Source organism: Maniola jurtina, chromosome 12 (genome assembly GCF_905333055.1).
Source record: "Maniola jurtina chromosome 12, ilManJurt1.1, whole genome shotgun sequence".
Lineage (NCBI taxonomy): Eukaryota > Metazoa > Arthropoda > Insecta > Lepidoptera > Nymphalidae > Maniola > Maniola jurtina.
In genome coordinates this window covers 12,965,007-12,992,685 of record NC_060040.1, presented here as the reverse complement: position 1 = coordinate 12,992,685, position 27,679 = coordinate 12,965,007, and the positions used below count along the sequence as shown (strand labels likewise).

General features: G+C 37.8%; 3 protein-coding genes and 1 long non-coding RNA gene across 7 annotated transcripts in view; 2 read left to right on the top strand and 2 right to left on the bottom strand.

Annotated features, from left to right (window-relative positions):
* The window catches only part of LOC123870224, a 100,181-nt gene extending 87,310 nt beyond the window's left edge, over positions 1-12,871 (bottom strand). The window contains exon 1 of one of the 3 annotated variants that reach the window (XM_045913436.1): positions 12,511-12,871. In XM_045913436.1, coding sequence (XP_045769392.1) covers positions 12,511-12,645 — 135 coding nt within the window. In that variant the 5' untranslated portion in view covers positions 12,646-12,871. Of the gene's footprint in view, positions 1-7,016; positions 7,402-12,510 lie in introns of those variants that run through there. The other 2 variants (XM_045913435.1, XM_045913439.1) reach the window with 2 other exon arrangements.
* On the top strand, positions 11,885-19,141 carry LOC123870230. Its single transcript, XR_006797035.1, has 3 exons — positions 11,885-12,039; positions 12,928-12,930; positions 19,128-19,141. It is a non-coding gene; the product is annotated as an uncharacterized LOC123870230 (long non-coding RNA).
* On the top strand, positions 15,406-16,323 carry LOC123870229 (SRR1-like protein). Its single transcript, XM_045913449.1, has 2 exons — positions 15,406-15,545; positions 15,633-16,323. Exons 1-2 carry the CDS (start codon positions 15,406-15,408, stop codon positions 16,315-16,317), a joined length of 825 nt encoding a protein of 274 aa, XP_045769405.1. The 3' UTR covers positions 16,318-16,323.
* On the bottom strand, positions 16,732-25,702 carry LOC123870226 (short/branched chain specific acyl-CoA dehydrogenase, mitochondrial). 2 transcript variants are annotated; one of them, XM_045913445.1, is made up of 10 exons: positions 25,545-25,702; positions 25,295-25,412; positions 23,320-23,420; positions 22,212-22,418; positions 21,455-21,625; positions 20,471-20,634; positions 19,718-19,862; positions 18,553-18,688; positions 17,842-18,020; positions 16,732-17,620 (listed from the first exon to the last, which is right to left on the bottom strand). In XM_045913445.1, the coding sequence occupies exons 1-9, from the start codon at positions 25,572-25,574 to the stop codon at positions 17,842-17,844; spliced, it is 1,251 nt and encodes a 416-aa protein (XP_045769401.1). In that variant the 5' UTR covers positions 25,575-25,702; the 3' UTR covers positions 16,732-17,620. The 2 variants fall into 2 exon arrangements, with proteins under 2 accessions (XP_045769401.1, XP_045769400.1); XM_045913444.1 differs by having other exon boundaries at positions 16,732-18,020.
* Positions 25,703-27,679: the final 1,977 nt, after the last annotated feature.

Genomic DNA, 27,679 nt, shown 5'->3' with positions numbered 1-27,679 from the left:
AATCGGTGTAATGGGAGAAAATGGGACAAGGGGTAACTGATCAACCTATCACATGATCTCCGAGTGCAATAGTAATCTCCTCGCGCTTTATTGGATCCATCAAATACACTTAATTTTTTTAAGTCTCTTTCGCGTTGACGCATTTTCTCAAATTGTTTGCCGGGCATTGTACTTTTTTCCACCTGACCTCCGCATTTGGATGAGGATACACGAGCTTCAGTGTTGTTATGGCACCAAAACCAATATCATTTAAAAAAAATGGAACTACTTTAATAATGATGAAATAATAATAATTAATAACAATATTCACAAATACAAAAAATACTTAAATATAAAAATTATAAAACGAAGATCTCATCCAAATCACTGTAACGAGGCAGGGTGCCCAGAACCCTGGCTGCATTACCTCATTGAATGGCCAGACTAATATGCTGACCAAGGTAACTGCCACACCTCCGGTCACCCGTGAACTCCACAAGACGGGATGACAGATCCTTTAAAAAATATCATTTTCAAATGTTTATAAGGTACCGAATTTCTCAAACTATTCATGCTAAAAAGTTTAAAATCGCTAATCGCTTCATACCTAAACCAAGTTATTAGCCTATTGCGTAAATATTCACCTTTCTCACAACCTTTCAACTTAAGTACTTTTTAATTCATATTTTAAAAACAATTTAACTTATTCTTTAGGTCTTACTCCAATAGACATAGAGTTAAAAGTCGAAGAGCACAATTAGAAAAGGACTTACTATGTTGATAACGTCTTCTTTCAAGAAAATGACGAATCATCTCTACCTATATCATTTGAATAGAAATGGAAACAGTTATGTCATTACTTTCGTTGCTATTCTGGGAATTTTAAAAAGGGTTATTATTAAATAATAATTATACCTACCTAAGAGTCGCGTGCGCATTGACTTACGTATCTTACGCCATCTTTTGATAACACTTTGAACTTCATAGTGGAAGAGCAGACGGAATTTTTGAAAATATGCAAGAATTATCAATGTACGGAACCCTTCGTGTGCGACTCTGACAAAAACTTGATCGATTTATTTTTTAATTTTAAGTTTTTAAAATATCCTACAAGTATGGCATTACATTATGAACTGCAATTTTGTTTACATATTTTGTAGAATCGTTAAGCACCAGAGGCTGATCCATACTAATATTATAAATGCAAAAGTGTGTCTGTCTGTCTGTCTGCTAGCTTTTCTCGGCCCAACAGTTTAACCGATTTAGATGTTTGGTACAGAGTTAGCTTATATCCCGGGCACGGACAAAGGCTACTTTTTATCCCGCAAAATCAAGGAGTTCCCACGGGATTCTTTAAGGTTCATCCGTTAAACCAATTTACATGAAAATTTGTTCAGAGGTAGCTCGCGTCCCGGAATTGACATAGGCAACTTTTTATTCCGGAAAATCAAAGAGTTCCCAAGGGATTTTTAAAAAACTAAATCCACGCGGATGAAGTCGTGGGCATCAGCAAGTAAAATAATAGGTAAATTCTATGAATGGATGTTGGCATTGATTGTTTTAGAACGGTTGTCATCAATCCGTCTGCGTGTGAAGCAGAGCGGCACGGCCCCGTTGCGTAACAGTGCAGTGCACAACCGCTTCTGTGACATTCTGCTGTAAAAGGAGATGCCTTCTCGGATCCAAAAGCACAACGACCAGTGAAGGTTTTTTAACACACTGTGAAGATTACAAATTACAACATACGATTTTTTTAATATAATACTTATCGAAAATTTCTGGAACTGGCATTGATTGAACTTGCATTCCTCTAGCTATCGGCTATCTGGCTTTAGTTTATTTAGACAGTCTCTTGAATGATGAATGATGATTATTCAAGGACCTAAATTGATTTACAACTAACCATTTCCCGCTAAAAACACTGCTGCTAACAATCAAGCCGCATAGTGATAAACGCCACGATCCCTTTACATAAATCCTCCATCCACTGTCTTGTCTTCCGGGCAGTCTCGGGACAATGTTCCAATGATTTGATAGGTTACGTCAATCAATCAGCATGTTTGCGTCCACTGCTGGACATAGGCCTTCCCGAGAGCGCGCCACCACACACGATTCTCCGCCTTCCTCATCCACCCACTTCCCGCTATCCTTTTAAGGTCGTCAGTCCAGCGGGTCGGAGGTCGTCCCACACTGCGCTTGCTGATACACGATCTCCACTTCAGAACACGTCTGCCCCAGCGGCCATCAGTTTTGCGGCAGACGTGGCCTGCCCACTGCCACTTCAGCTGGCTAATTCGTTACGTATGCATCAATGAAACGCAGGTACTTCCTGTATCTCACTTTATTTACTTTTGTACGTTAGGCCTCTATTCACGTAATTAGGTACTTAAGTAGTACTAACTACTATTCAATAATTATTATCGCAATCCCTCCACAAAACCTCTGTTTTCACTCCCACTAATTAGAATTAGTGTCCCTTTCTATGCGCGCCGCTCAATATCCTCACTGTTCGCTGTCGTTCCACCAGTGTTGCTATTAGCAATTGCTATAGTAACAAAATTAGAATTTTACTTACTTAATATAATATATTACGTGCTTGACATAATATTATTACGGAATGCGTGAAACAAAACATGAAAAGTAAGCCTTAGGTCTATGATAGATCGGTAATACAGTATCGGGGTCGAGGTTTCGCAAGCCATTTCTCACGCTTTACCGAACTACACTTGTTTTACTGACATTAATCACGTCTCGCAGGTTACACCTGACTTCTATGCTTCTATTCTTGACAAATACTGAACACATGACGTAGTATACGTTACAGCATCAGGCATTAGTGGAGGTGCCGAACTGCGCTTGTTTTACTGACATTAATTGCCTTTCGCAAGTTACACCTGATTTACTATGTTTCCTATTCTTGATGAATTGCCGAATACATGACGTAGTAGGCACAGATCAGGTACATGGTAATGGAGGTGCCGAACTAAATTTGTTTTACTGACACTGATCACGTCTTGCGAGTTCTAAACGCTTCTAAATGCTTCTGTACAAATACTGAATACCGTGGTAAAGGTTACAGCATCAGGTAGTAGGGGAGGCAAGTGGTGACAAGTTATGTAGGTACCGGAATAACGGCATAGAGCAGAGCCCTTGAGTTTTCAAGTGACGTCGGCGTCGAGGCAAACAACTAGATTTCAATACGGGGTTATTCAATGGGCAGATCAACAAATTCCTGAAAAGCCCGCAACGCATTAGCAGTTTCTCTGGTGCTGCAAAATGCAAATGTTTATAGACGGTGGTAATCACTCAACATCAGGCTTGCTCGTTTGCTCGCTATTTTTTAACCCCCGACCCAAAAAGAGGGGTGTTATAAGTTTGACGTGTGTATCTGAGTATCTGTGTATCTGTGTGTCTGTGTATCTGTGTATCTGTGTATCTGTGTATCTGTGTATCTGTCTGTGGCATCGTAGCGCCTAAACGAATGAACCGATTTTAATTTAGTTTTTTTTGTTTGAAAGGTGGCTTGATCGAGAGTGTTCTTAGCTATAATCCAAAAAAATTGGTGCAGCCGTTTAAGAGTTATCAGCTCTTTTTCTAGTTTTCTTGTAGAAAAGAAGGTTACATAACCGTTAGGTTCATAATATTATGTCAATTGACAAATGTCAAGCTGTCAAGATGGACGTTGCCTTGATACATAATTATTTATTTGAAAATGATGTTTTGGAAAACTCTGATACTTTGGATCGTAGGCGCGGAATAGTCCAAGAAAATCGGTTCAGCCGTTTGAAAGTTATCAGGTATTTTCGGTCTTTTCTAGTTACTGTAACTTCACTTGTCGGGGGTGTTATAAATTTTTAATTTACACTTGTATTTAAAAAAAATCTATCGTCCATATTATATTCATATTCAGGAAAAATTTCAAATATCGGCACACTTAACCAATTTCAACTAAATTACGCACTATCTGTCACCAAAAATTTCCTGAAGATAGACAATATTTACTTTAAATTACAGGAAAACAAATGGGTTACATGGGATTTTCAAGAACGTAAACCAAGTGATGAAACAACGGATAAAAGTGTATCAATTTATACCAAAAAATATCGCATCGGAAGTGATTACCCAGTTCAATCTGTATTTAGAAAATTCAAACAAGTTTTAAAAACCTATTTCCTGTAAAGTTTTCCTAAAAATTATTTAAATTTTCCCATTTAAATACTATTTAAGTAATAATTGCGATACTAGTGACATACGAAATAAAGGATATTGCTACACAATCTCCGATCGCCGCAAAGCGGTTTTAGCTTTAAGGCCAAGCTATTTGAAAAATTTGATATTAAGTACATATAAAATTGCTTAATTGCAAGGTTTAAATAAGCTAGACGAGTTTATATTATCTCCTTCCACTTACGAAGCATTTAAATGTTAGTGGTTGCAACTGAGCTTATTTTTGATCACCTTCGAAAAAGTTGCTGAACAAGCAGCACAAGACCGTGGTGAGTGGAAGACCTATGTCTAAAAGTACATCGCTCGGTTGATCCATACTATTTAATATTATAAATGCGAAAGTGTGTCTGTCTGTCTGTTTGTCTGCTACCTTTTTACGGCCCAACAGTTTAACCGATTCTGACGAAATTTGGTACAGTGTCAGCTTATATCCCGGGGACGGACATAGGCGACTTTTTATCCCGGAAAATCAAAGCGTTTCCGCGGGATTCCTAAAGACCCATCCACTTAACCAATTTGTATGAAAGGTACCAAGGTAGCTTGCGTCCCTGTAATTGACATAGGCAACTTTTTATCCAGGAAAATCAAACAGTTCCTAGGAGATCTATAAAAACCTAAATCCACGCGGACGAAGTCGCGGGCATCCTCTAGTAAATTGATAAGTTGAATGATGATGAATTAAACTAATTCAAAATATGTCAAATTTTTATTCGACTTCAAAATAGGGGAGGACGCGGACAGGAGTTCTATTCCAATCTAATTTATGTTACGAGCTCTTAGATTATAAAGCTTCTATGAATGATCGACTATAGCTATACGTGGCTATACTACGAAACAGTCTGAAAATCCTTGGCATATTTAAAAACTGCAATACTACCACAGTTTTACGATATAATAATATATTTTTTCTTGGTACTTAGATATATTTTGATAGGTATTTAATTACTAGGTAGGTACAAAACTTTAATATAGGCGTGATATCGTGAAAGATCTCAATTGGTGCGCTTGGTTATTTCGAAAGATTAATCTGTTACGAATAAATTAGCTTCAACAAAACACCATTGATGAAATTGACAGCAAACATTTGATGTTGCAATAGGTACCTACTACGACTGCCTCAGAGGACGTAACGCACCCATGGGACATAGCCCCAGGAGCGGAGGGTGTGGCTGTGTTGAGTGGTTGGTGATGAGTGTTTTATCACCCATCCAATGACTGGCTGCCCCACCGGTTTCTGGCCTGTCCAGTTTGGTGACGGGCATGGGAGATGTTGAGGATGGGGAACGTGGAAAGAGAATTGCTTTCTCCGGGAACCCTAGCTCTCGGGAGGATCTGTGGATGATAGACACGGGGCGGTCCGTCGTCCACAGTGTGGTCTTCGGGTTTGATGGCGTGCTGTGGTTCCGGAATGCCTCTAACGGTGTTTGAAGCGACGTAGTGTCCCAGTGGTGGGTCTGCTGCGGCGGACATCCGATGGCGGAGTACCAAGGCGTTGTAAGTCCCTTGTGCTCCGTCGTTAGCGGTGGGATGGAATTTCGTGAGTTTTCTAGTCGGTAGGAGTCAGACAGAAGTCTTAACCGCTAGGTGTTTTAAAAGTTTATCGAACTTCTGAACATATGTAAAGGCAAGTCTAGACTACACATGTTGCTAGATTTACTGTACAAAAAGTAATCGTTACTCGACTCGTTAATTCACCATACCTTTACCGGCATTTGACCGGAAGCAAAACAAATCCCGGATGTAAAAAGCACCAGTTAGTTTGGTGTTATGTAAAACCAAAGCACCCATGTAATGGATTGATAGCTTTCACAACATTTCATTAAATTGACATTTTTGCTTGTAATGCAATGATAGTATTTGAGAATTTCTATTGGTGTTTGTTTTCTTTCTGACTGGGTACTTATTTGATTAGTCGATAATGCCCGCGAAGTTCGTCTAGGTGGTTAGTGGTTATACCTACCTTCCATATTTACATAAGCTCGGGGCAAAATGTAAGAGATGGTAGACCGTGCAGATGCACTTATACATCATGGATTAATCTGTAAGAAGCCTGTGTGTGAAGTAATCTGTCTGTCTGTTTGTGTCTGTTTGTCTTTACCTTTTTAAAATCCATACGTTTCACCCATCTCTATGGTTTAACCATTGAATTTTATGTGTTTCCCCAAAGCGTTTAACCGATTTTATAACGGGTGCATAGATTGCATCCCCAAGATAAATCTTCGTGGACGAAGTCGTGCGCATCATATAGTAGACAATTATAGCATAATATTATGTACAATATCTTAAAAATTACAATAAAATATCGTGTTTCTTAACGTTTTAAAAGTTTTAAGCTTTTTTGTTACATTCTTCCAATAGTTGTTTTAGAAAATCGCCGAAAGAGGCTTTCGTTTGAAAATGGTGAAGCTCGGAAGATTTTATATTTCAGTCAGCTTTTGTAAGTAGGTAACTATGCTATATATCTGAGCTATGAGGTAGATACTTGCCCGCGACTTCGTCCGGATTAGGTTTTTTAAAATCTTGTGAGACTCTTCGATTTTTTTGGGATATAAAGCATCCCACGCCCATCCCGGGATTCAAATCTTCATCCATTTCCTTATCAAATTGTAGTCTCAAAATAAAATAGGTACCTACACAATTATTTCAGTTATTACTTACCCACCAACACCAGGCTACACAGAACCTAATATTTAAATAGTGTAACCTTTTAGGTTGACCTTTAAAAAACAAAGACATTAAGGTTTGTTTTTTTTAATTTTTGTTTATAATCTATGGATCGCGAGCGACCAACGAAAGTGAAAGTCACTTACCTCGAAATTGCCACGGTCTCGCACAACCATCACTTTTTTGAAGAAAATCTGCGGCATAATGTCACCTTTGAACTTTGCACTTTCAAAAAAATTTAATTCATTCCGATGTTTTTTTAAATAAAACTTAACTGTCACTTTTCAGGCAGAACTTAACAAAGTCATGGTCACACTAAAGTTGTAAATGTCATTTTTGGCGCGAATTTTATTTTTAATTTTCACATAGACTTATTTTATTAACACTGTTTTTAAATCGTTGCATAGACGTTAGAATATTTAAAATTGGGGGTAGGTATTTTTTATTTATTTTAATTCTTGTAATAAAATTTTCCGGCAAATATTTTAGTTAAAGTACAGAACTTTGCGTTCTAACTCTGTGCAGTGAACTAAGCAGCCAAACCAGTATAATGTTTATAAGTATGAAACATTGACTTGCACGAGAACTGCCTGTCGCAATGGTTGATTTCCTTCAACTTTTTAGTCACTATTACGTATAAATAAGGTTTAAAATGGCTCGACTATTGCAAAATATACATTGATTACCATTTGGCCTACGTACAGTGCAATATACCTAGGTATGTGGTCCGAGATCCAATCTTGATTAATTTACTTGTAGCGAGTGGGTACCTTATTTTCCGCTTTAATAAGTTTGTTGCGTCCCTTTCCTTATTTAGCTTTGGCCAAATCTTATATTTTGATAGCTAGAAACTACCTTATGATCTGGGCTCTTCTCAGATTTGGGTGCGTTTGGAACCTTCGTAGCTTTAGTTTTAGGTTAACGTAATGAATTATAATATTATCACCACTTCATCATTGTTTGACAATCAGAAAGTGTAGGTACAACAGTATAACCAATTTGAATAAATGACTTTGACTTTGATTTGACTTGATCCGACGGCGGCGAAGCCCGAAAGAGAGTTATATGTTAACATACATACATACAGTATGCATGTATGTCTGTATTGTCCGCCCATAACCACTCAACCACTCCAAGCTTGCATAATTTGTGAAAAACTAAAGACAAAAGCGCGGGCAAAAGCTAGAAGACTAGGTGGGTACTTATATAAATAAACAGAGATGTTTATTAAATCAATAAGCAATTCTACAAAGTACATAAGTACTCATTACCGACTGGTGACTGCAAGCAGTAAAATTTAACGCAAATCAATTAAATGCGTCGCGACGCACTAAATAAGGGACGGACAGACAGACAATATACGATGTGGCCGCACGCTCGTTATCAATTTGTCAATATTTAATCGATTTTATTGGTTGTGGAAACCTCAATAAGGTCAATGCTAGATACAGAGATCAACAGGCTAATAAATAGATAGATATATCTCATTTAGATCAACTTGAATGAAGATTCGTACTGTATTTAGAGAAAATCTCCATTTTCTAGCGAAAAACTACCATTTTGGCTACCAAAATAACTTTTTCTGAACTTATTAGTATCTACATAGATATATAGCACACTATACAGTGTGTTTTTTTTTTGTCAATTTCATTGATTTTTATGGACAACTCAAGCTTGACCAAAAATTGACTCCACCAAAATTGTTTTCATAAAAAAAGAGCAAATGGTTCCTAAGTCATAGGAACCCATACTGTCCAAGTTAAAAAAAAAACACACTGTATATCTATGTGTACAATACCTTATAGGGAGACGTTATTTTAGGGTGTTTTTGGAAATAATAATATTACGATCAGCGTTTTCGCTGACGATAAAGCAATTCTCTTCACCATAATACCTACCTATCGTGGTAGAAAGCGTTTTATGTTTTCATAATAAAACCTATCTAAGTTAGGTAGGTATACTTACTGTGCTATTACTCGAATATGGTTCGTGAAAAAATGCAATACAAAATGCTTAGCGTGTTGATGAAATGAGACATTAGGTACAGTATCGTAACTTATATAACGTTATAAACTTATAACTAATTGGTTCGTATAATTAACAGTAGATAAACATAATAAATAGCTGGACGGTACATGATTTTCTTTAGTACATGAAATCTTACTTTATTATATAGGAAGATCTCTACTTACTCTATAAAATTTTCTATAAAACACAGTATGTTCGCTAAAGTAAAGCGCGTAGGTAAGTACTGGTAAATGTCAAAGATCGCAATTATTAAAAGACTAGCTACTCGCCCGGCTTCGCACGGGTAGCTTATTACAATTTTAGAAGGGATCTCTAACTATTTTGAAAATAAAATATAGCCTATGTTACCCAGGAATTATGGAATTAATAATAATGGAAACATAATTATGGAAACCTTCCACTGGTGAAAGAACTTTCAAAATCAGTTCAGCAGTTACAGAGATTACCGCTATAAACAAACTATACCTCTTTATAACATTAGTATAGATTTTGCCTAAATTCCTACGCAAGATTCGAACCCGCGATCCTTACTTACACCTCAGTACCAACACGGACTGCAGAGTAGTTAATCGTTGATCAACGACCGTACAACCAAAACCTCCATAGACCGCTCGAGCAATTCTTGAATTGCTGGAGCGCTCGTGCCATGACAATGAGAGAAAGATTGAAGTTACTATGTAGTTGCTTTGCTCTTTGAGTCCGGGCAGAGTGAACTAGAGTGAGGAAGGAAACTCTCAGTTTGATGCTGAAATCGATATCAGGTCAAACACAGGCGCTAGGGGTGACTGAAATAAAAGATACCTAGTCGTTTCATAGCCTTTTTTACCTACGTTTGACGCTAGCAAATGTAGGTAGCATTTGACGCGTGCCAGCGTAGGTGAAGCCTCGACTTTTTATTACCTACAAGTTTCTTTGAAACCACACGTTTTTTCAGAAATCTGGAAAACAACAGACACGAATTATTATTACTTTCTTAAACGTGCCTGAGTTTGATTGGTATTCAAATGAGAAGCGCGCTAGGAAAACTTTTGGAAACATTTGAAAAAGCAACCGCTGAGCTTCTTACTAGCTCTTCTCGGTAAGAATGGCATTCCGAACCCGTGTAAATTTTTTTGACAGTTCAAAGTACCTGTAAAAGTTTATTTGAATAAAAAACTATTCCGAGAATAAGTAGGTAGGTAAGTCCATTACACTAACTTTCAAATTTAAAAGTTTAGCATCCTAAAGCCTTTGATTCTAAAAGCCTTGACCCCAGAGCTCGTACGGATTTATATAGAATCTTGATCAACGAATCCAATTATGGGATATAATCTGAGCGCCATTTATAGATTTAATTGCAATGAATGACTGCGAATTGCTGAGCGGTTCACTTGAATGCCTTATAAATAGTGAGCGCCTATCGTTTATTTGTGGCAAGTGGCGACCGGGATAACTTTGAATGGTATATTTTTAGAAGGCAGGCAATTGCTGCACTTTGCAGTGGCTGTAAATTCAGGTTAGTACTAATTACATACTTTAGAGCGTAAAATAAGTAAGAAGAACACGTGCGTATCTTTTTTTTGTTTATTAAACACAAATTACTGATTATGTCAACAATACAAGTAACACAAGCCATAAAAAAAAAACTAGTCACTTTAAGGTTTTGTTCAGCGTCAGGTATGTTCGCAGAGGAGCGGACTGATTACTTCTTTGCCATAATGCGGAAGAAGTCATCATCACTGCTGACAAGACTGCGCTCAGGCACCAACCGCATCCTGAACATGTTTGCAGATAAGTTGGACTCACCAATACTTGAACACATGATTCAAGTGTTGGTGAGGCAACCATAATTGTAAATTGTTCGTTCCACTACAACATTATATTACTAACATTAGTTTTTAAGCATCAATATTGTCTACTAACAAAGTGAGTCCTGGTTGCTCTTAATAAAGATTTATTATTATTATTATTATTATTAAAAAAAATGCGCATTATTCCACAAAAAAAAAAAAAAATAAGTGTTTCTGTGTTTTTAGGGTTCCGTACCCGACAACGCAACGAGTCCCGTTGACACCCACTAAGCCTCCGCTGTCCGTCCGTTGCGTCGTCTGTCTATCAACGGGTTGTATCTTGTGAATCGTAATAGGTACAGAGTTGATCACAGAAGTGTTTCCATTACCGCTACAAAACAAACAATAAAATGGCTGCCATGAAAAAAAGTACCTATCTGTTATTTATTGTACGATGGCACGGAACCTTTCGTTTGCGAGTCCGACTCGCACTGGGCCGATTTTTTGCACAAACTAAGAAAAATGGGCGGCCGACAGTGTGTCTGTCAGACTGCGGCGGCGGCGCGCGGCGTGGCTCAAATATGAATCTAGGGGAGAAAAATAGTTGTTTCATAGCCTGTCAAATGTGGGTAACATTTTGACGCCTGGCAGTGAAGTCAAAACCTCGACGATTTGTTACAAATTCCCTGGCCTCATTCGCACGAGAGCTTTTTTAACGTCCGTTAAAAAAGCGTTCAAATAGAACAAATGCATTCCCAAGTATCTGTTCACACTTCAACGCTTTTCTAACGCGCACTTTGTATTTTCAGCGCAACGCCGGGTTTTAATGCAACGCTTTTTTAACGCTCGTGCGAATCAGAGCTAACTCTCGTGAATGCTTGTCTTTTGACTATAACCACAACACATCCAAAACAGACCGTCTCGTAACTAGTGAGTAGGTATGCAAATTGGCTAAATAAGGAAGCGTTTTGTCACGCACCGGCGCGCGGCGGCCGGCTAATGTGTTCGCGAACCCGAATTCGGGGGCACTGTATGTTACATGGGTGAAAGTGAACACTCGTTTAGAATACCTGCCTACTTACGTGTTATCTATGGGTTTCATCTTTTAGGGTTCCTTAGTAAATTAAGGAACTCTAATTGTTACGTCCAGTCTAGTCTTTTGGAGAGTTTTGGTTTACAAAATAATGAGTAACTAAGTACATGTACCAAAGCGGCAGTAGCACCTATAGTACGGTAGTATGGCGATCGGGGTATGAGGCGGGGGGACGCCCCGCACACCCGCAGTCACCCGCGCTATCTCGCACCGGGTAAGCGCGGGGCCTGTGCGGGTGTGCGGGGCGTCACCACCCCGATTACCATCTCTACCTGTTGCGTACTATAGGTACATGTACCAAAGTGGCAGTAACTAGTAGGTAGGTACCTACGTGAATTCATAATCATCATCATCTCAACCCAACCGGTTGGTTTATTGGTTTGTCAATCACGTCGCAACGGGGCAACGGGTTGAAATGATTTCTTGCATGGTTGTTAGTTTAAGCCCTGGAAAGTGACATAGGCATATTTTTTATCTCGGAAAATCAAACAGTTCCCATGGATTTTTGCGACCACTGCTGGATAAGCCTTTCCAAGAGCGCGCCACCAAACACGTTCCTCCGCCTTCCTCATCCACCCGCTCCCCGCCACCTCCTTCAGATCATCGGATCAGCGGGCTGGAGGTCGTCCCACACTGCGCTTACTGGTACGCGGTCTCCACTCCAGAACACGTCTGCCCATCGAATTAAGTACCTACAGCTTATTCATTTGTGCAAAGTTCTCTAAACAACCAGGGCTAAAAATCACTTACATTTAAATCGTATCCGGTGCTCAACCACAAATGTCTGGTGAGGAGTCCTCCTACGTACTTCCTCCTCCATCTAGCCAGCATTCCATCATTGCTCCTCATGCGCTTAGAATGCCGGCTCACCACGTATCGGTCCATTGCCCACAAAACAATAAAAAAAAAAGAAAAAGGAAAAATAACCGGTACAACACTTCACCAAAACAAAAGACGATATCTGCGCCTCACGGACGCGCTAAAACTAAATTCATTCAGAAAAACAAATCATCAGCACTGAGGCACACTAATTTTACTCAAAAAAAAAACCACGCGTAATTACTTAAGTATTCTTCTCTGATTAATCAAAAACAAATCTTGACTCGTCGTTAGACTGAATGTTTCGTGTTTTATTGCCGAATTTATAACTTTTATACTTGCTAATAGAAAGTTTTGGTTTTTCTTTGTTAAATACTAAAATAAAATTAAGAATTCAAAAAAAATTAAGTACTTATACGCTATACATTAAAAACTTGATTCAGTAATGAGTCAAAATAAAAAAAAAATCGTTTAAAAATTGAATAATTTTCGCGCGCGCGCTCTTTCCAGGAGCGTTCTGAAATCAGAAGCGTCCTGTGGAGCCAAACGTTCACGGACAATAATATCGTTCAGAAATCACATACCTACTCTTTATTGTTACCTTATTTGTATTACGGTATGTTGGAACGAATACATGCGCGTGATAGGAATGCATAGGCGTATGTTTTTGAATGTCGCACCATATAAATCGGACAATAGATACTCGATATGCGACGCGTCATGTGTCCTCCATGTTAGTAGGTAATTTTCCTAACCTAAATACCTGATCAAGGACGTATTTTGTGTGGGAATTGGGAATTGACAAAAGATATGTATGGGCAGAAAGTTGCTATGAAAGGTACGTAACGGCTTTCGTCCCCTGGCTGGGCACAGGCCTTCTTTGTTAAAGAAGTGCGCGAATGAAAATTAAATAAAAGCTAGGATTTGGTGGTAGCCGACAGCTATAGTAGGTACTTTAGTCTTGAAAATAATACATAGAAGTAAAGAAATGCAACAAATATCTACTTATTTATTTAATTATTATCTTTATTTGCCTATCTGCATAACTATTATGGTCTCATCTTTCTTCTTCTTTGTCGTAGCACTCTTGCCAGAGCGGTTCTGGTTATCACGAAGTGACGTTTTTGGGGGCAGATGTTATACGCCTCACGAGAATTCGCCACTTCTCCCTGCTGGCCCATAGTCTGGTACACTGGTGCACGGCACCGCCCACAGCGGACTTAATTTGATCGGTCCATCGCGTAGGTGACCTTCCTCGCCCTCTGGTACCCTCCACCTTGCCCTGCACCACAAGACGCTCAACTATTATGGTATAACTATTTTATAGGTAGGTATGTTGTAGTTTTAAATTGATCAACGAAGTCTTCTGTGGGATCACACCTAATCCTGCAAAAATCGTGCGGAATTCCGGCATATTATAATGCCTTCCCTTTCAATTTCAACGCTGCGTAACCACCGTACTAGAGAGGTCCTCAAGTAAAAATCTCGTAAATAATTAATACGGACACGCCATTTAATCACAAAATAACTAAATATTTTTTAAACTTTGAATAAATTAAATAATTTGTCCTTCATTCATGTTCACTCTCTCGAATTAAAATAATATGACTAGTGAAACTTGTTTGCTTTTCTGTGAGTTTAATTAGCCTAAATACGCATTGCCGGTGTATGTGCCTACCACAGAATTCTAAGAAATGAAATAGAAATGGTGTTGTCTTTAAAACCAAGGAAGCGAATTTACAGAACAATACGAACTAAGTATTAGGTAACTTAGCGCGTGTAAAACTAGAAATCCAATTTTAAGTTACAATCAAAAAAAGGGAAAGGGTAAAGAGACCTTAATAAGTTATCCACCCATGAACGTCTATCAGTAGACAATGTTGAGGATGACATAATATTATCTCTAGCATCTAAAGCAACGTAAATTGTATGGTAGGTAGAGCTTACTAGGGATGAAAAAATTGATGGACGAAAAAATTCGCTGCACGCACTAGAGCGATATCACAAAACATCTTGGTGACGCGACGGGAATTATGGATTCTGGAACAAATTTTTATTTGTTTTCTGTACGCTGCCAATAGAAGCCTTTTTGTCTGGAATCAGGGTTGAAAGTTATCGATTTTAGAAGAAATCGGTTTCAAATCAGTAGGTAAATCACTCGTCGACAAAACTCTTCACGTCCGTTGATGGTAAATTATTTTGACGATTCAAAAGTACTTGTAAAAGTTTACTTGAATAAAAATATATTCTGTGCAGCGACAAGCTCACTGTCCTTTGCCATTTCTATTCCTATTTTGAATTCAATGGTTCGTACCTGCTTACTGTGTTATGGGTAGTGCTTAGTGACCATAACAAATAATTCAGACTTAACAGCACTTTACTCTTACTTTATCAAGGTCACTTATGTATAAAACAGATAAAATCGATCGATATATTTAGTGAAATCTTTTTTTATCACTTGTTTTGACGTCCCCTATGGCGTAGTGGTAACAGTGCTGTTACCGATCACCAAATAATTTTCCCCAGGTCATAAATAATGTATTGGTGGGGCAACATTCTAAGATATTGTGTAACCCGTAATTAGGAATGACAACATAGAATCCCGGTATAATTAGAGTTTTCTTAAGACATATTATTATAATGAATGAAAATGAATAGGAAATCACATCCGGAATACTGAATTTAATATTGATTTCTTATGTGCTTATATAAGTTTTGCAATACAAAAGGTACTATCTAATGTTACCCATACCCTCTGCAATTTTTCTGTATGATTTTTATTTTCTAGCAACTCGTAACTTATAAAATCGAGCAACACTTATCAAAATGTCAAAGCCCGAAATTGACAGTGATGGTTTTCAAATTGTTTCATCGAAAAAATCTTACAAAAAGAACACTTTAGTGCCTCTAAACAAGCAGAAGTTTCACAAAAACGAAATTAAAATAGATATTGAAAAATCGCATAGGTAGGACCCCAATATTTACTTACATTTTTAAAATTAATTTTTAGGTTATGTGCGAAGTTGTTTTGATCCAATATTTCTATTTTTCAGGCGAATTCAAAGTACTGTGGAGGAGTTAAAAGATTCTGAATACTTGAAAAGTGTCATAAAAGCCGTAAGTAATGTTTTAAAAGATAGAAACATAATAGAAATCATTTGTTTCGGTCTTGGTCATATTGGAGAGTGCAATGTTTCAAGATACCAACTAGCCTTTTTACTGTGCTTGATAAACTGTTTTAAACCTCAACAAGTGTTGGTCCACGACCCTATTTTCTACACAGATGAGTGTGAACTTATAAAAAAGTTTAATTTAACTCTTATTGAAGAAAATACTGAAGGCACTTACATAATAACCAATAAAGGTATTTCTCTAGTGTACCTACCACATTGTCCGAAACAGCTCACTAATAATTTTCTCTGGAGTAATTGGGGTTTGAATTTGGAAAATTGCATTCTTCTTGGAAACACTTTCACATCAATCATAGACAGTAATTCAGATAGAATTTTGACTGAAACTGTACCATTCATACACAAAATACATCCTTTAACATATGAGGTGTCTTTAGATAACAATTTTAAATACAAAGATATCTTCAATGATACTTCGATACATTACTTTTCTAAAGAAAAACTAGACTCTGTAACATCAGATTTTTGGATAAATAAAGACAAGCCACAATATATAGACACTGTTGAGTTCATAACGTCTTTAATGGTTGATAAATTGACGGTATGATATTTTTTGAAGGTCTGAAAATGGCATCAATAAGTGGGAAACCAGCTTTGGTTACTTTGAGACAGTTACTGTCGGAATTGAGGAAACAGAGTTCGACTAAGAAGCTTGCAGAGAACCAAATGGCTAGATACATTCTGAATCAATACAGAAAGTTTCAGACTACAGATCAACAACTTTGCAAAGCAGCTGATGAAATGCATTTTAGAGCCAAGTCTTATTATGATTACCTCCATTTTTCAAGAGTGTACAAAGATATTAATACAGAATATAAAGGACAGGGGGAAAGGAGTGTGAAAGAAACAGCAAACATGGTTGGTTTTAAATTGCCACATGATCCCAAATAAATACACAAGTTTTTGTAAAAAATGTATAATTTTTCAACAAAGTCTCAAAGTTTTAATTTATATTTTAGTAATAAAATATTGATGTGACAATTACATTGTAAAGTTTTGTAGTAATGTAGAAAGTACAATATTTATTTATGGACACAAGATGTAGAATAAAGGCGTAAAAATATTGTTTTTATTTTATTTATAAGTATGTACAGTACATAATATTTAAATGTAATTTCAGAACATGGCATTAAAATATTGGCACTATAAAATCAATATAATATAGTATGTAATGGACAATATTGAATGTATAAAATATGCAAAAAATACACACATTTTCAATACTTTTTCTTATAAAATACAAATAGTAAATCTCATAAATGCTTATAAACCCTGATCAGCATTGAAATGTCAAATAACTTAACATTTTAGCATATACCTGCTACTTGGTTGCAACCTGTCATCCTTTACAAAACTGGGGAGCTAGCAAGGAAGCTTAAAAAGTAATTTGCTCAATTGATGCAATATCAATGCGGATGTCTATGTCATAATAGCTATCTACATGCCTTTCAGCTGGATTTCCATCCAGTAGCTGCATGTTGATAGATCAGTCAGTCAGTCAGTCATCTTTCCTTTTATATATTAGTAATGTCAGAGGGAACTCTCGGTTTTATCCTGAATCTAGGTAATGTATCCTCACACTCCATACCGAATCATAGAAAAATAGGGCTACCTGCGTCAAATGTTTCTAGCAGGCGTCAAAACGTCACTGGCAGGAGTCAAAACTAACATTTGACTCCTGCCAGTGACGTCGAAGCCTCGATGTTTAGTTAGAATTTCCCTAGCTGTCGTGAACGGTGGCAATATGATAATAACTTTCGTGTTAATGGGAAAGTTTTGACATGACACCAACATCTCACAACTCTTCCACGGGTATTGCTAAATGTTAAAAATCTCGCCAGCACTTATAACTTTTTTAAAAATAAATATCGACCAAACGAGCAGGTGGGTCACCTGATGTTAAAGGTGTACGCACACTTATACCAGTCGAACGAAATTTCGTATTCAAAATTCGAAATTCGTTTCGTTCGGCTCGGATAAGTATGCGTTCACCTTAAGTGATTACCCCTGTCCATGAACAGTACCAGAGGAACCGCCAATGCGTTGCTGGCATTTCAGAAATTTGTAATAACTACTGTTTGTATTCCTTCTCAATGAGTTTAGCTATGGTCTGCAGTTGCATGTTGCTGGTGCCCTCGTAGATGGTGCCGATCTTCGCGTCGCGGAAGAACTTCTCTTGAGGGAAGTCTCTCGTGAAACCTACGCCTCCCATGAAGTCGATGCACTTTGATGTTAGGGTTTGGGCTATTTCTGCAAAACGGAGAAAAATCATTTTTCACTTGTCATGCTAGTAAAGTCCTTCTTTATGCCGAGTGTAAGCGGACTAGTCTAAAACTGTTTTTGCATGTGTTCCGGAGTGGAGACCGCAAACCAATAAGCACAATGTAAGATGATCTGGTTGGAGGCTTCGGCCGTGGCTAGTTATCACCCTATCGGCAAAGCCGAACCGCCAAGCGTTTAAGCGTTCCGGTACGATGCCGTGTAGAAACCAAAGGGATATGGGCTTAAGAACTGCTATACCCCGTCCAGGTTCGCCCGTTTCCATCTTAAGACTGCATCATCACTTACCACTAGGTGAGATTGCAGTCAATGGTTAACTTGTATATGAATATAATAAAAAAATGACTGCTGCGGCTAGACTTACGAATTTGGAAGCAGGTGAATATAGTGTGTGGTGATTGGTGACGCGCTCCCGAAAAGGCGACAATAGACGTTGCAATAGACGTATTGAATTTTTGGCGTATCAGAAATTATGAGGAAAATGTCATGATCATCAAATTACCTGAGGCAAAGTATTTGGCCATGGCGGCTTCCTTGACAAATTCAAGCCCGTTCTCCTTCAGTCGCGCCGCGTTGTAAGTGAGCAGTCTCGCCGCTTCCAGTTGCGTTTGGAGATGCGCGATTTGGTAGCTGATACCCTGCAGAAGAAATCAGCATAAAGTTCTGTCTTCTCAAAGCACTTACCTACACCAAAACTATCAAACATCTACAACTAGTGTTAGTACTATCCAACACACCTAGTTTCTCCTTTCACCAAAGGTTGCCTGCTGGAGATTGATCTGAGCAATAAGGCCGCCTTTGCATACAATTGTTTTTAGTTTCTTTGTTTTGTCTTGGTTATTTCATGTTGTGTGCAATAAAGTTCTATCTATCTATCTATACCAAAATATCCTCCGATGGAGATGAAATAGATTGTTCCTGCTGAAACACCGTTGGTAGCCACTCTCGCCATATTTAGGTATTTATGTATTAATGTAAATGTAGGTACGTAAAACATATACAATGGAAAGGCGTGCACAAAGGACAATAATTGTCTCTACTGGAGAGATTTCTTCCAGTAGTGCCTAAGTACTGTAGGTATACAAGGAACCAAAAGCTTAATTTGCTATAAACCGCTAAACCAGACAGTGGCGTTTAATCTATACATATAATAAAATTGTAGAAAAGTGGTGTCTGTACAATGGAAATATATTAAAAAAAAGTAGCAGGGGTTGTTATTATATCGATGCCGAACCCGAAATTGTAATTAATTTTTTTTTGTCTGTTTGTCTGTTTGTCTGTGTGTTTGTGCACGCTAATCTCAGAAACGGCTTATTCGATTTAGATACGGTTTTCACTAATATATTGTAGTAAGCTTCACTTAGCATTTAGTGTTTATTTCATGTCAATCGGTTCATAAATAAAAAAGTTATGTCAATTTAAAGAATCACGCGCGCCTGAGCGTCCGTGGCTATAATATAAAGCGCGGTCACTATTCCACGCGAACGAAGTCGCGGGCACAGCTAGTTGCTAAATAACTGCGAAGACTCCGATGAATTAGAGATGGGACCTGGGATCAAATTCAAAACCTCCTCACTATGTCGACCTCTGTCTAGTGAGAGGTTAATAGCCTAGCCCTAGCTATTAAGTAGGCTATTACAGCTTATTACCCAGACTGGATATCTTACCTGAAAAGAGTAGATGCTCTTGCCGAACTGCTTCCTGTCCAGCGTGTAAGGGATGGTGGCGTCCATGCAGCCCTGGCAGAGGCCGATCATCTGCGCCGCGATGCCGATGCGGCCCTCGTTGAGGAAGCCCGCCGCATACTTGTAACTGTAGGCCATTTTATCAAAATAATGCTAAACCACCTAAAGTAAGAAAGTATTTTTGAAGTACTTTAGGCGCGACTTGCTGATGGTAACCTAGATCTTTTTTTAAACGAAAACTAGTGCATATTCATATTATATCACTTATGGCCGCCAAATAGATCAGCTGTTTTAATGCCGTCATCTTTTATCGAGGTAAGTAGTAAGTACTAAGTAGTAAGTAAGTAAGTTGTCGGATTCACTTGGTTACGGGCTCGCTAAGTACCTTTAATATTATAGTGGCGTGCCCCATTGGTGACTCCCGCGTAAGACTTATCCACATCATCCACAGATCATTGAATAAAATGATCCAGTCTTATCTCATACACTCGTAAGATGGTTGTACAGAGGACTACAGATTTGTTACAACACAGTTCAGCTGGCATAGCGCTTTGAAATTAAAAAACCACCTCTTTTTATCGTGTAAACTCTTAAAAGTTTCCTTCTTTCTTTCTCTCTCTCATTCTCTCTCACTCTCCTCTTCTCTCTCTCTCTCTCTTTCTCTCTATCTTACAAAGCCATTAAAGAGGCGCGACAAAATCCAAAAAGGGATGTTTAAGGGCATGATAAACTCACCCTTTCCCATACTCTCCCAGGATATTCTCCTCAGGCACCCGTACGTTGTCGAAGTGCACCATACAAGTGCCGGACGCGCGGATGCCGAGCTTGTTCTCCGGCTTGGCGACCGTGAGGCCGGGCGTGTCGCGCTCCGCTATGAAGCACGTGATGCCTTTGTAACCCTGCAAACAGATAACAATTCCTCAGGCCAGACGTTATAACCAGCCGAATATTATTAGAAATTGTCTTAATAATTGTCCACTCTGTTCCTAATAAGTATTAACAATTATATAACTCCTACTCTGCTCATGTTAATTCATGTCTATGGGTAAGACTTACTTTTTTGTACGTAATCAATGTTAATACAGAGAGATAAACCCTGATCAACCTAATAAATAATTGCATCACATGGTCACTACAGGCAGAGATAACGTAATAGGTCAGTTTAATTACGTAGAACGTTACTGATAACGCCTAGGTACTTTATTATTTAAGAATTCAATACTGAACTATACTATATATTATAACTTCAATACCTACCTAACTACTTACTTATCGAATCGAGAAACAAAACAAACTAAGAATTTATCGCCTTTTGTTTCATTATATGATTTTTGAAGAAAAATGAAATAAGTATGTATTAAAAAATTTATCAGTGAAAATATAGAATAATTTCATATTGATTGTACCTTTTGGTATTGAAACCCACCTGGGTTTCAAACCAAAAGATTGCAAAGGTTGAGAATGTTACAACTTTCTGGTACAAATAAAAAATCATAAAATAAAATGTTAGATTATTATTTATCTCAATCAAATCAGCATGTTTATTTGTCTAGATTCGGCGTGGTAACGCAGCTTGAACGAGTTAAATTCGTCCAAGTAAGTAACGCAGCCCAAGAGTCTAAGCACATTGCTATGTTACAGTGGTTTGGATGATATTTTTGCCTACATAATTTTTTTAAATGTTTTAAGAGTAGAATAGACCCCACATCACATCCTTACCTTTGAAGGATCAGCATTAGCCATGATGAGGAACACGCCAGCGACATCTGAGTTAGATATCCACATCTTGGAGCCATTGATGACGTAGTCCTTGCCGTCCTTCTTTGCCACAGTCTTCAGCGCGAAGGCGTCTGAGCCTGATGTTGGCTCTGTTAAACAGAAACTGCCAGCCTAGAATTTCAAGTGCAAAAAGATATAACTACAGTGTGTTTTTTTAACTTGGACGGTATGGGGAAATTTGAAACCATAGAAGATAAAGGGAAAGCGTCTTAGGAACCATTTGCTCTTTTTTTATGAAAACAATTTTGGCGGAGTCATTTTTTTGGTCAAGCGTGAGTTGTCCATAAAAATCAATGAAATTGACAATTTTTTTTAATGCCGATCGACTCAGTTTATGTAAGGGTCATTTCACTGTATCGAAAGAAAAAATCGGGACAGCTGAAGTTGGTCAAAAAGTAAATGTTTTTTCCAAAATTAGGAGGATAGGTCTAAAAGTAAAACATAGTCGAACTACTTACTCTTGCACAAATCATTCAAAAAATGTTCCACAATTGAATATTATGTTGATGCGATTAAACGAAATTTAAATATGGAACACTTTTATTTCCGAACTCCATGTTCCGTGGCGCAAAAATCCTCTAATTATCATGGTGATATTATTAGAGGATGGTGGAATTTTAACTACCAGGTGTAGCCCTTCTAATGATACGATTTTGGCCGAATAATCCTATTTGATTAATTGAATTGAAAAACTTACATATTCCGTGCACAAGTTCGTCAAGTACTTCTTCTTCTGTTCCTCCGTCCCCAGCTTCATGAATAAGGAGTTGACCAATGTGTTGTGGATGTCCACGTAGGCGGCCACGGCTGGGTCCACTCTGGACAACTCTTCCACTACCAGCATCATCGTGAGGAAGCCGCACCCTGATCCACTGTATTCTGCCGGTGTTTCTATGCCCATTAGCTGTGGAATTATAATATAATACTAGAGGATGCCCGCCGCGCGGCTTCGCTCGTGTGGATTTCGTTTTTTTTTAAATCCTGTAAAAACTCTTCGATTTTCTGGGATAAAAAGTAGCCTATGTCCTTCCCCGGGATGTAACTCAAGTCTGTACCTTTCATTTAAATCGGTTTAGCGGTTGGGCCGTGAAAACGTAGCAGACAGACAGATAGACAGTCAGACAGACAGACAGACACACTTTCGCATTTATAATATTACTATGGAAGTATGGATAGTATGGACTAGAGGATGCCCGCGGATTCGTCCGCGTGGATTTCGGTTTTTTTATAATCCTGTAGGAACTCTTCGATTTTATGTCCTTTTCCTGTCCCAAGTCTGTACCAAATTTCATTAAAATCGGTTCAGCGGATACACTTGCCTTTACACAAGTTTAAAAATCTATTAAAAGTATGCTCCTGGAAAAAGAATATTATATAATCAAAGATTATGTAAGTAAATGATAAAAAGCATGGACTTGACTTGCTTCAGCAATGCACGGGGCTACAATTGCTTGTATGGCATATTATTGTAAATTGGACACTTGAAAAGAGCAACTGCCGAGTTTCTTGCTGGGATGGCTGCAGAATGTGCAGATCATCTGCCGACAGTTGCTGCTGACCTTCATCGCTGGCCCAGTCACCGTAATCTAGGCAAACTAGTCGGGCTTACATCGACTAAATACTTTCGTCATGCCAATCTCTTATTGAATGTGTAGTGAATTTTCATTTTAAGTCTCTTTACCTCGTGTAATTTTTGGGTACCTTCTTGATAAGAAAGAATATGATCTATTAATTTGATAAATATTTATATATTATATAAATATTTGATTGTTTACTTTACTTTTATTCGTGTTGTAAGAACTTACACCATTATCGAACAGCATTTGTCTGATTCCTTCGTCGATTTTGTGTTCATCTTCCATCTTTTTGACTAGTGGTGCTATTTGTTCTGTCGCCAGCTTTCTTACTGGAAACAAGAGTAAAATAAATAATAATTAAGTAGGTGTAGTAAAATTAACAGTGCTTTACTTTAAACCTTTTTATTTAAATCTTCTCAAGGCTGACCTTCATGACTTAAATACTAGAATTTTCGTGCTTACTACTTATAGATAAGTATGCAAAGATATAGATTTTCAAAAATGCCGTGGGGACTCTTTGATTTTCCGGGATAAAAAGTGGCCTATGTCATCCTCTAGGTCTTCAACTATATCCATCTAAAATGAGATCAATCCGTTGCTCCATTGCGGCGTGATTGAAGGACAAACCAACATGCAAACACACTTGAATCATTTGTAGTATGAGTAGGATAATCTACTAGGTACCTACATAGGTACCTGTATGATACATACATACTACATAAGCAACATGGGATCTCTGTGACATGGAAAACATTAGAAATCTCTAATAAAAAAATTCAATGGAAGTTCATATTGACCTTCAAATAATATTTTTCTTGACAGGAATGACAAAAATTATCATGTTTTTCAGTTATCACCATGTCGTAAAATTCATATGAGTGGAGTGTATTTACTAAGGCTATCAATAGATACCTACCTATCATACGTTTATCATATTTTAATAACTTGCAAACAATTCGTGTTTTCTTTCGTTTTATCTGCGTTATCAAAGAGTTTATTGTTTATTCTGATCTGAGAAATAGGTTTCGTTAATTTTTCTCGTTCTTTAGGTCTTTGTCTAGATATGAAATATGAAGGAACCGAAACATAACCAAAGCCACTAAAATCCAGGCCAGCAAGTTAAAGCGCTTGTGTTGCCTGTATTCCTCTACGCTTCGGAAACGTGGACCCTGCGAGAAAGTGAGATGAAAGGATCTATAGACTCATAATATGTGGTGCTGGCGACATATTGGACCTCATTTCGGGCTAACAAGTTCTTTTTTTGAAGAGCGCGTCTTACTAACCGCTACTGTTACGGGACCGCATTTTCACTTTTTTTGGCGACATCTATTATAATGCAATTTTATAGTCACAAAGAGTGATATGTACTTAAATCGTACGTAGGTACACTAACAACATTTATGTTTACGAGCGATATAAATGTTACTTAACCTATTTACTATTTATTTGGAACTGTTATTTTGAAATGGGCAAGTATCTACTTATCTATGTAAATTACATGCTTCAAGAATGATAATAATTGCCTTAACGTCATACATTATAACAACGGCCAAGGCCTAGCTGATTACGACCTCTCTAAAACATATTTTCAAGAAAACTACCTAAATTATTGATTTCAATAAAAAGTGCAATGAGTTTTACATACATAGGTAGATAATAGGTATAGAATATATGAGTACCTACATATAGGTAGGTACCTACTACCGATGATTGCTGAACCAATTGTTGGTCTAGTTATTTCAAAGTAGGCAATGTATAAATTGCAACACGCAACAACTCACAAAAGGCTCTTAATTATGTAAGTACATACCTACAATGGGATTGAATCGGCTCTTGCCTTGTACAATACTGTTCTCGTCACGAAAGTTGAAGCTGTTGTCATACCTACGTTGGGTTCCTATATTCAACCTCTCTGTATCTGTTGATATGTTACAAATCTATTGGTATTTTAAGGGTATAAGCCTCCTATCAGACCATACCTACCTAGATACCATTTAGAATTATAAATTCCCAAATTGATTTTCGAACCCGGGAACTAATAAGATTGCGCTAGAGCTCACATAAGATCATCAACTAAACATGAGAAAGACATAAGAATGCACATTGCAACACATTGTCACGGTAATCATGCTAGACCTGATAAATAGAAAGCCTACCTATGTATAATATGTGTAAATTGACAGATAATAAATAAGAACATTACTTGTCTCCTTCATAGCTAATTCATCATCAGTGAGCATCGTCAAAGGCCGAGGGGCTTCTGTACTGAAACTCTTCGATTTCGCAGCTACCACGACCGGCGCCCGCCATTGCTCCAAGATCTGCAAACGACGTTCCAAATTCGAATCATCCACACCACAATATTTTTTTATACATGACGAAGGTCATAATCTATACAGCCTACGTAGGCGAGAAAGAGACGTAGATTTTCATTTTTTTGAAGTTTCACACACCTTACAGCCGACACGTCGCAAAGGAAACATTTTTATTGTTCTTATTTATTATTCGCGAGGCGAGCGTGCAGCAATCGCCGACCGAACCGGAATATAAACTGGTTGATTACGAATTTAGCTTATTTAGTCGCCAATGGCGCCAATAGCGTGTTATCTCACTCACACCGAGATAGCATGTGTTTTTCTCAATCGTAATTAAATACGTATGAATTTATCAAACGTACGGTCTTATTTGCATTTTCATCATCATCATGATCATCATCGCCGGCTCACTACAGAGTACGGGTCTCCTCTCAGAATGAAAAGGGTTTTGGCCATAGTCTACCATGCTGGCCAAGTGCGGATCGGCAGACTTCACACACCTTTGAGAACATAGACAAATCCCAGGCATGCAGGCTTCCTCACGATGTTCTTCTTCACCGTTAAAGCAAGTGGTAGGTATTCATTAATTGCTTAAAACGCACATAGCTCCGAAAAGAGGTGCGTACGCAGGATCGAACTCCTGACCTCCCGAGTAGGAGGCAGACATCTTAACCACTAGGCTATCATGGCTCTATTTTTACATTACACGGAACAAATAAATAACTACCTACTTAGGTATACCTAACGTTGTAAGAACGCTCACAATTTACTGGCGCATCGCAATTTGTAGCCATCGTATTTGTTGTATTTTTAAAATAGTAATGAAGTAATGAGCCATCAACCGCACCACCCCTAATAAGCAGGTCGCCGCGGCGGCAAGTCCAAGCACGGGCGCCGACTCCGTGGGTGCTCGGGTGCTCCAGCACCCACGAGAGGTAAATAGTCGGTGCCGAGCACCCACGACTATGAATATCTAACATAGGTAATTCTCATTCTCATCGATCCAAAATATCGACCGCAACTCTAATGTTTGAATTTTAAATCTGTATTATGGCGAAGGCAAGCTAGCTTTAAAGTAAACCTGAAGTTGTCTTTGCGAAGCGCAGAACTGCCGAATTTCACTTTTTTTTGTTTTGTTACATAGGTCTGTGATTCATAGATTTTAATCGTCACCGTTAATTGGAATTTATCAAAGTTAAAGACTTTTAATGAGATAAATGACGTGCAATTTTATTTATTTTGAATCGAATGTTGTAAAACAAAAGTGTGTGTGCACGGTGAAGCCAGCATTTAGTACAACGCACTATGGGGCGGACTGGTCAATTTCACCTCGAAATTCAATTTTTTGAACAGAAATAAGCTGGAGCACCCACGGGAATTTTAAAAACCCGGTGCCTCTGAGTCCAAGGTATCTAAACTTAGGCCAATTTAGAGCAATGTAGATTGAACGTGAGCGCCTGCTGGTTGAAAATCCTTGTTAAGCTGTTGTAACTTTTTGCTTGTCTTCAAGTTACAGGCGTTTTTTAGGAACAAAATACCTACTAATTTGTGTACATTTTTTATGAATATTAATAAATATAATAATATGTACCTATAATTAACCATGTAATACCTATAAAAAAATATGAATTAAAATATTATTTTAATTTTTTTAGCCAATCCTCTGTTTGCTATGCGTGAAATGAATCTCTGTGACATCCGGCTAAGATATATAGTTCCGGATAAAGTTTTTGAGGTTGGCAGTATGTTTCTAGAAACTTACAGAAAATACCCAAATGTTACCATACCATTACCATTTCCTGAATTTGCGGCAGAGCATTTTTAAAAAGTTTTCAGTTGTACTGACTGTTCCATAACAAATTCTCAAAATTGGCCACGTATTTTCAGGGTATACTTACTGTTATGTTACTTTTAACTTATTATATTTCTATTATAAATGTTAAAGATTGAATATTGGGACGTCTCTTAATTATTACATCACGTAACAATGACTGAACTGATTTGGCTGTTTAAAGTGGAGATTTAACCTGAATAATTAACACAATAGTCAACTTTTTATTCCAGAAAAGTAAAGAGTTCCAGTCGGATTTAAAAACCTATATTCACATGGACGAAGTCACGGCTACTATAATAATATTACTATAGTAGGTAATAAATAATAATAACTTTACAAATTATTGCTGTTCAGTGAATGTACAGATTTGTACATTTACCGAACTCGGTGAGTTCAGCTTTCCTGCTCCCTTCAGGATACTGATGCACCCTGAATGCAG

Excerpts from the sequence above, each read along its gene's own strand:
- LOC123870229 (XM_045913449.1), top strand. The coding sequence starts at position 15,406 with ATGTCAAAGCCCGAAATTGACAGTGATGGTTTTCAAATTGTTTCATCG. Across the intron at positions 15,546-15,632 it reads GATATTGAAAAATCGCATAG|GCGAATTCAAAGTACTGTGG; the intron begins GTAGGACCCCAA and ends TCTATTTTTCAG.
- LOC123870226 (XM_045913444.1), bottom strand. The coding sequence starts at position 25,574 with ATGTTTCCTTTGCGACGTGTCGGCTGTAAG. Across the intron at positions 22,419-23,319 it reads AAATGCTGTTCGATAATGGT|CTAATGGGCATAGAAACACC; the intron begins GTAAGTTCTTAC and ends ATAATTCCACAG. Across the intron at positions 19,863-20,470 it reads CTGGGAGAGTATGGGAAAGG|TTACAAGTATGCGGCGGGCT; the intron begins GTGAGTTTATCA and ends AATGGCCTACAG.